We start from the raw sequence: 9,231 nt of genomic DNA on the forward strand, positions 1-9,231 counted from the left end.
TTAAAATAATCTGGCAAATTATTAAGAATCTCCGAATTCAAAAGTCTACCACACATAGTCAAGTCATTACGAAACGTAAAGTCATCATCATCATCATTGTGACACTCACCCAGAGAAGGCAGCTCACTCACATCAGCAGAGTCACACACAGCAGTGACAGCAGCAACTAAGGGTTCAGAGGAAACAGCAGCAAGTTGTTCCTTTTCGAAATTACCAGACACTGTCCTAGGGTAATACAACTTGAGCATGTTAATGTGACAGGTGCGAAATTTTCTTTTTCGATCAGGTGTATTTATCACAAAGTCAGTTTCACTCAGTTTTTTCGACACCTTATAGGGGCCAGAAAAACGAGCGGACAACGCTGAACCGGGTACCGGTAGCAGTACTAAAACATCATCACCAGGTTTAATGTCACGGACAACAGCTTTCCTGTCATACCATCCTTTCATGTCCTCCTGAGCTACGGACAGTGACTCATGTGCAAGAGTGCAGACATTGTGCAAACGTTCTCTAAAACGGCTAACAAAATCCAAAATATTTACTCCTTTTGATTTTTCATTTAACATCCCATCTTTCAGCACTTTAAGAGGCCCGCGAAAGACGTGGCCGAATGTTAAATCTGCCGGAGAAAAACCTAATGACTCCTGAGTAGATTCACGAATTGCAAACAACATTAATGGTATTCCTTCATCCCAGTCTTTTTCAGAGCTCATGCAATATTTTCTCAACATGGATTTTAGTGTTTGATGAAAACGTTCGATAGCTCCCTAACTTTCAGGATGATACGCGCTTGATGTTCGGTGCTTTATGCCTAATGAGGTTAAAACTTGCGTGAACACTTTTGACAGAAAATTCGTACCTTGATCTGTTTGTACGATTTTTGGTAACCCAAAAGTAAAAAAAAATTTGATCATTGCTTTGATCACAACAGGTGCAGTGATTTTCCTAAGCGGGATGGCTTCGGGAAAGCGGGTTGCAGAGCACATAATAGTTAATAAAAACTGATTACCTGCTTTCGTCTTTGGAAGAGGACCAACGCAATCCAAAATGACGTGCTCAAATGGTTCGCCAACAATAGGGATCGGAACAAGTGGTGCTGGTGGAATCTTTTGATTTGGTTTGCCAGTGACCTGACAAACATGACAAGTGCGACAGTGAGAAACAACATCCTTCTTTAAGCCAGGCCAGAAGAAATGTTTAAGAATGCGCTTGTAAGTTTTTGTCACACCTAAATGACCAGATAAAGGGTGATCGTGGGCCAAATTTAGCACTTGTTCTCGATAAATTGTAGGCAGAACAATCTGACAAACAACCTCCCATTCATTCTCTACACTGTTAAAAATTGTCCCGTTAAAAAACAGTAAAATACTGGCAGCTGCAGTTGCCAGCAATGTACTGTTATTTTACAGTATGTTGCTGTAAAAATACATGGACTACATTGATTTACACAATACTCAAGGGAACTCATTTTGCTCACTGAAAGCAACTGCCTCAACTTGGTCAACTGCTGAATGAGTTTATGAAGTAATGTGCTATATATGCTCAGAAGCATACTTATAATGATAACTTATTTTAGTTAATTAAAAAAGTTCGGTTTAACTCTAATGTCTTATTTTTCACAACAGTACTCATACATGTAAATCTGGAATCACCAGAGAGATTCTGACTGCATCAGCAACTAAACAGCCGCTATCTTTAAATAGAGAAACATGCAGAATAACATCAGCAGTTCATTGTTCATCTTTAACTCATACACTGGCTCTACTCTCCTCCACAACGGTGACACACAGAAGAAATTAGCTTCAGGTTTTACAGTAAAATACTGTTTTTTCCTTGATTTAACAGTAATCTACTGGCAGCTGTGGTTGCCAGCAATCTACTGTTTTTTTTACAGTCTACTTCCGTTGTGTAAATTAACAGTATATTACTGTTATAATACATTTTTACACTGTGTTTTTACCTTTCACACCTTTAACCCTTTAAACCCCAGAACATATACTTCAGTTTTAATTGAAGTGTCCACACTACTGAGTGTTCAAGAAACATGTAGCAAAGCTGAACTAAATTCATTAATTAACGGACTAATTAAATGATAATTGAGGATTAACAATGAACAAATGAAGAAATACTAAAGGGAAAAAACAAGAACAGAACATACAAAACTTTAGTCACAGCTTTATAATGAAATAACCTGAAGAACAACAAATGATTAAATCATTTAAATGATCAGCGGATGATTAAACAACTCTACAAACATCATCACCAGCTACACTTATTACTTAATACATGTATTTTTGTATAACATCTACTAAAGTTCTTCTTGAGAAAAAGTTAAAGTTTTACGTCACCATCATGGAGAACAGAGTTTGCTTTAGTTGGGCTCTTAGCCCTGTCATTTTTAACATTTATATATCTTGGCTGCTGCAATTGTTAAGAACTTTGTCTAAAAAGCTTCTTTGTTGTGGCAAGCTGGCTAAAAACCTAAATAAGATCTGGTGATGTTCATGTTGCTATTAAATGGCAGAGTCTGTTCTCATTTAGTGTAATAAAATTTACTGCTCCTATTCAAAGTTAAATCTATTGTTTTACATTATATGTCTATATATGGCAATGATTTCTGGGATTTTTTAAGAATATCTTGGACAATAACACTGCTCTATGGTGTAAATCGCACTCAAAGAGACATCAAAAATCAGCATATGAACCTCAATAATGGTGACAACTAACAAAATTAACAGTTTAACTCACAAACAGGCAACTGAAAGTCTAAACATAAACAACAGCAGAATCAAACACAAATAAAGAAAACTGTGAGACCATTATACAACATTTATTTATACCGCAATGCATGCTGGGATATTTGTACAGTGCCACTCCCAGCATGCATTGCAGCATGAAACATTTGAGATGTTACCATTGTTGAGATACAAGGTCAGATTCATGAGGTCTGAGTGTGTATTTGTCATAACTGAACTGTTTTTGTATGTTATTTCTTAACTGTTAAGTAATTACGGAGGTATCTTTTCTGTTTCCACTTCTCATTAATTAAATTAATATCTGCAACTAAGCATAAAATCTATTGCATGAGACCCTTCATCCAGATATATACCAAAACATTTATCAGAACTAATTTCAGACAAAAAGATTTCTCTATTTATTGACTTTCCAACTTTATTGCTATAGTATAAATGTTTTGTAAACTCTGCATTACAGCAGTTGGAAAGTCTTCTTAAATGGGTTCAAGGGTGAAGAGCCCAACTAAATCAGCCCCTAACTCCATTACGGTGACACAAAAAACACCTTAATTTCTGTTGGATCTCAATGAGAATAGTATGGAAGTCAAATCAGTCAGTAATAAGTGTGTGTCTGCTGTTGTTTGTGGAGTTGTTTAATGATCCTCTGCTGAGACTGAAGCTGTTTTATTTTATTAGATTTTATTTAATGTTGTAACTCAAGTCACTGTTTGTGTTTCTTGTTTATTTTCTTCAGTAATTGTAATTATTAACAGCAGGTGTTCATCAGTGTCTGAATTCACTCATTAGTGTTCATTAAAACTATCAGGTGAACTATATTAGTTAACTAGTGTATGAAATAGTGAACAAGGACACAAAGTGTGATTTCAAACACAGACTTCAAAACATCGAATCTGAACTCTGTTAGCTCACAGCTCTGCAGTTGGTTACTTTCTCGAAAACAAAAATGTTACCCAGAAAGCACTGTTTTTAACAGAATATTACTGTTTTAGTGAAAAAACATTATTTTACCGTAGAATCTGACCGTTTTTTAACAGCAATTTTTTACAGTGTACATCTCTGCTAGAACGCCATTTACGCAACAATAATCCATTGTCAATCACGTATACACTCAGGGTATTTTTCGTTTGTTTAAAATCTTTGTCAGCCGCAGAAAAACATTTCGTTAAGGACTCATCATCTCGTTGTGCATTTTTAATTCGTTCGTGCGAAATAGGTTCAGATAAAAGATCACATTCGGGCGCATCTGTGGGCGGAGTATTGTCGGAGCGCATTTCTTTCTCAGCACCTTTAAAACTTTTAAAATCGACCGAAACAGGATTTTTCTCAGTAAACAAAGGTGGCAAAAATGAATTAGATAATATTATTTCTTCTCCGATTCTGCGTTTTTGGGCACGAGTGACTACATTCGTCTGGAAACGTGTTAGAAATGTCATCAGCAGGGATAAAACAATCAGGTTTATCAACCACTTCAGGCAAAGATGAAACTTTATCCCCGGCCAAGTCATTTCCGAGAATAAACGCAACACCTTTGACAGGAAAGGAAGGACGTACACCAACTTTGACAAAACCTGAAATCAAATCACACTGCGAGTGAATTCGATGCAAAGGCACCATTAAAACACCCATCTCAATTCCCTGAACTAGAATGTTGGATCCACAGTAAGTCTGATCAGATAAAGGAAGTGCATCAGAAATTAAAAACGAGTGAAGTGCTCCAGTGTCCCTCAAGATTTTAATTTCTTTCTGCTCTTCAGTATTTCCATTTACAGAAATCAGTCCCTTCATTAAAAATGGCTTAAAGCCAGCGTCAATTTCATTTTCACTAGAGTCAAGTCCAGACAAAGTTTTCACAAAAGCTGCTGGTTTCATTTGCCCTTGCTGATTTTTTCGTTTAAGCACTAAACATTCGGAAATTAAATGTCCGATTTTGTGGCAGTAAAAACACTCTCTAATCTCTTTATTCGTTGGTGAACTACTTTTTGGACGTGCGGAATTTTGAGCCATGAATGAACTCAATGTCTTGTCAGGTCGGGGTACAGAAAACACGCTCTTGTGCGTTAACACATACTCATCCGCAAGAGTTGCGGCTTGTGACAAAGTCGGGACTTTCTGTTCATTAAGATATGTGACAATTCTCTCAGGCAGGCAATTTTTAAAATCCTCCAGAAGCATCAATTCTCGCAGCGCATTAAAATCTCTCACATTGTTAGCAGCCAACCATTTATCAAAAAGAACTCCCTTGTCACAGGCAAATTCTACGAATGTTTGCTGTGCATTTTTCTTTTGGTTTCTAAAACGTTGTCGATACGCTTCAGGCACTAACTCGTATGCGCGGAGAACAGCGCTCTTAACTGAATCATATTTCAATCTCTCCTCCAAAGTTAAAGCAGAACAAACTTCCTGTGCCTTTCCGACTAATTTACACTGTAGTAAAAGACACCAAACTTCTTTAGGCCAATGAAGTGCGGCAGCCACACGCTCAAACACAGCAAAATAGGAATCCACTTCGGATTCTCTGAAGTGAGGCACTAAAGCAATATGCTTACTAATATCAAAAGCACTAGACGAAACATCACTCAAAACACTTGCCGAATTATCATTAGCAGCAGGACTTACAGGATTTAACTGCACAGATCGGCCAGAACCAACCTTCAACAAGTCTAACTCGAGCTGTCTAAGTTTTACCTGTGTCTCCGCGTCGATTTCCAATTTACGGATATCCAGGCGCAGCTTCATCTCGGCGTGGCGCGTCTCAGCTCGCTCTTGAGCTTCAATCTGCATGCGAGCCAGGCGGACCTTTAGCCTCGCATCACCCCCAGACTCAATTGAAGTCGGGGAAAATGGATGGAAGGGCGGCAAGCCAGTCTTTGCCTCGGTCTCCACCTCGGCATACTCACCCGTCTCCTTCTCCGCATCCACTAAATTATCAGGACTGTGTTCTACAGCCTCTGCACCAGCCTTATCGCCATCCGCATCAGGTAAATTTAAAATTTTGTGTTTAATCAAGTGCTTTAAAACCTCGTCTTTAATAAGGCGCTTTAAAGACTGCCTCACAACAGGAATGCGATAGTGTTCACCTATCTGCAACAAATCGTCTTTCCTACATCGCTCAAAAACTTCCAATGTCGGATTAGCAACAAATGTTTCTAAATCAAAAGTACTCATTGTCTAAATTCTCACATATAGCCTACTTACTAACAAAAGACCAAAATTGTAAAGAGAGAAAATGATACTATTTCACTGTCACAGTTTTTCTCCTTTTTTCTCTACACCATCCGAGTACACACACACAAAACTATTATCCGGGACTAAATTAAGATTTTAAATAATTTAAATAGATCCTGGACGAGCCCCCAATTATATGTTACGTCCTTTTAGATGTTAATATTAAACTAGGAGTAGATGACAATAACATACATTAGTTTAATGTGTGTGACAAGCGGGTGGAGAAAGAAATAAACTAAATCAAATAATCACTGCAATTATTTATTGCCCATATATCCCATGAAAACCTGTGAAAATATATTATACAGTGAAAGAAAAATATTTACAATGATTAAATAATGAATTACCCGGGGGGAGAGGAAGTAGTTGAATGTGCTTAAATCAAAGAAATAAATATAACAAAACTCAGTAACTGTTTTCACCAAACTAAACTAAATATGAAAAGAAAAGCATGAAAAGAAACATCTTCAACGTACCAAACGTCTTAACTAAACTGCTCTAACTAAAAACAAAACATACAGAAAACAGCACATTCTCCTGAACCTAATGAACTAATACAAAATATCAATCTGAGTGTTGTATATGTATATCGCGCGACTTACTCACTCCTACACCTCTCCGAGGCATCACTCAAACATGTCAGTTAACTGGACAATTTCACAAACATTGTTAAATCGCAAACTTTAGACAAGAGCATTAAACAAGCAAAACACATTCTCTCAGACTAGCCCTCGCAAGAGAGACTGTCTTCACAGAGACCCACAGAAAGAATAAGAGCGAGAAGTGGCGAGAAGGAAAGAGACAGAGAGAGAGAGAGAGATCGAGAGATCGCCATTGCAGTTTGGGCTCGGCTTTTAAACGCTACGCCAACCAGCGATTGGTGGCGCAAACCCAGCGTCATCGGCCAACGTCATCAGCACGAAATGCGGATCCTCCAATGCCGTTCGTACCTGTAACACATGCATGAAACGACACACCCACATACAAACAAACGCACACACTTATCCAAAATACGTTCTGCAAGGGAACGTTACATATACATATAGGAGTCAAGAGCCTGGGTTTTTTGAAGGAGTTTTTTTAGCCCAGACTCCATGGTGTCGAATTTTGATGAGGAAGTCCGTGGTGCAGTCAAGAGTGTAAGTTTTTTCAATCCGGCTGATATCTTTGCCTTATTTTATAAATAATTAGATGTAAAGTAGAAAATACTGTAGCCCTCTTACTTGGGTGAGGGAGCCTTTATTAAGGTGTTATGAGTAATTCAGAATAACCTGTGTTATGAATATCGGGCTTGACTATATATTCAGACTCAATATACATAAATATATATAAATATGACATTATGATATACTCCAATATTAAAAAGGGTTACTTTAACAGGTATAATAACCAAAAAAATACTTAGTGTATTGCTTTATTGTCAGTACATGTTTAGTTTTAAAAATTTTTTTTAAAGAAATAAAGATTTTAAAAGGATTTTACAGTACAATATATAATACTTTACAATTAAGTCTCATTAGTAAATGTTATTTTGAAAATTGAGGAAAACATATTTATTAGTACTATGTTAATATTAGTCTAAGAAACTGAATTCTATCAGTTATTAACTTTATATAAAAACATGATGATGACTTTTGAGTTATGTTTTTGAGTTATCTAAAGTAATGTATTATTAGTAAGTAACTAAGAAATTAACATCACCTAGGATAACATTGACACTAAATTAACTAATGTTAAATGGAGCCTTACTTTACAAAGTTATTGAACAAAAGGACTTTATATAGTCACAATGTTCATTTTGTTTGAAAATAAATTAAGTCTTCAAGCTATTAATGCTGTGAATGTCACCACCAATGCAACAATCAGTATAATTTTAAACAGCACTATAACAATTCAATTAATAATAATTATGTACAGTATTTTTAAGTGCCCATGATATCAATATCCCATCAATACTATTCATTATCAATATATATTGAATAATTGATTATATAATAAATGACAAAATGTTGACATTGTTTGTATGTTTGACCAGCCTCGTAATTTAATATAGTTAATGTCAATGTCATTATTGTCATTAATGTCAAAAATAAAAATGTGAAACTATTTACTTTGGTAGACACCAGGAAAAGCAATGTGTGGGGAATCCCACTGGACAGCAGCAAGAGAGACATCAAAGCAAGCCAACAAGTTGGATGAAGAAGGTGTGGAAATTGCTGTGTGCAGGCATGGATTCCTCCTAAAAGGTTGGTCTTGGGATTGGTCTTAACAAATAACAAATATTAGCAATTACAAATCTTTGTGGATGATTAATCTAATGATTTTAAGCCTGCTCTTCACTGTGCAACATGCTCTCTACTTTTTCTATTTTTCAAAAGGTCTGAATATGTATAGAGGAGAAATCTTTGCATATCCGATGTATCTCCAAAAAGGTTTCAAAGATGCAAAATTTTTGGCCATGGATGTGACCTGCCGTTATGTGCCATACCTGGAGAAAGTGTCAGAGGCCCTGAGTTATCTTCAACCTCTTCAGAAAATGAGACATTGCTTGTCTGTAATGCATGCCAAAGCCCACAATACAAAATGCGAGGTGATGCTTTTAACTAGTTGATTTTTGCATTCAAGATCAAAATATAGCCAATAACACAATGTAACCCAATGAATAATGATGTGACTCAAACTACAACACTGCTTCCTGTAGTAAATAGTTTTCTATCCAGATGTGCCCTGACCACAAAATATATGACCAAGTCAGGTTTGTTAGTCCCCTGCTAGCCTGTAAATAAACAACTGGATATTTTACAATTTATTGTAGATTATTGATTTTCTGTTGTTCCCTACAGTAAGAACTGATATGCTTACGGTCCATGCAATTGGGTGGAATCAATGTAAAGAGAATGGACTGCACATTGCCTTGTCTTCTAGATTTAAAAAGGTATATGTTCATGTTTTGTAGAACAATAAACTATTTAAAATATAAAAATTTTAACTTAAAGCTCACACAAAATGCATCACACTGTTACTGTACCCCATGTAGATAATGTAGGGCACCACACCTCAGCTATATATATTTAATTAAATATGTTATTTTATTTAATCATGCATTTTGGTTATTTAAAATATTATTTTAGTAAATGAAATTTTGTTTTGCTTTTTTGAAGACAGTGCAAAAGACCTTGACTGCAACAGAGAATCTGAAAATGATGCAGAATCAATTCCATTGTAGTGATGACAAAGTAAAACAGTGGGT

The 9,231-nt window shown here is 36.2% G+C and overlaps 5 protein-coding genes across 7 annotated transcripts in view; 3 read left to right on the plus strand and 2 right to left on the minus strand.

Moving 5' to 3' along the window:
- LOC137490924 (uncharacterized) overlaps positions 1-9,231 on the plus strand; it is a 671,652-nt gene that overhangs the window by 388,900 nt on the left and 273,521 nt on the right. The window lies entirely within an intron of this gene.
- The window catches only part of si:dkey-151g22.1, a 472,026-nt gene that overhangs the window by 256,400 nt on the left and 206,395 nt on the right, over positions 1-9,231 (minus strand). The window lies entirely within an intron of this gene.
- The window catches only part of LOC108183685 (uncharacterized), a 301,560-nt gene that overhangs the window by 149,152 nt on the left and 143,177 nt on the right, over positions 1-9,231 (minus strand). The window lies entirely within an intron of this gene.
- Positions 1-9,231, plus strand: part of LOC110439479 (NACHT, LRR and PYD domains-containing protein 3-like) — a 136,510-nt gene that overhangs the window by 77,122 nt on the left and 50,157 nt on the right. The window lies entirely within an intron of this gene.
- Positions 7,061-9,231, plus strand: part of LOC141381707 (uncharacterized) — a 5,750-nt gene continuing 3,579 nt past the window's right edge. Inside the window, 6 exon segments of the mRNA XM_087249315.2 lie at positions 7,061-7,120; positions 8,101-8,227; positions 8,360-8,571; positions 8,607-8,736; positions 8,825-8,916; positions 9,143-9,231. The exon segment at positions 9,143-9,231 is cut by the window's right edge and continues 29 nt beyond it. Of these exon segments, the coding sequence (XP_087105441.2) occupies positions 7,076-7,120; positions 8,101-8,227; positions 8,360-8,571; positions 8,607-8,736; positions 8,825-8,916; positions 9,143-9,231 (695 nt within the window). The 5' untranslated portion in view covers positions 7,061-7,075.

This window comes from Danio rerio, chromosome 4 (assembly GCF_052040795.2).
Source record: "Danio rerio strain M-AB ecotype USA chromosome 4, GRCz13ab, whole genome shotgun sequence".
Lineage (NCBI taxonomy): Eukaryota > Metazoa > Chordata > Actinopteri > Cypriniformes > Danionidae > Danio > Danio rerio.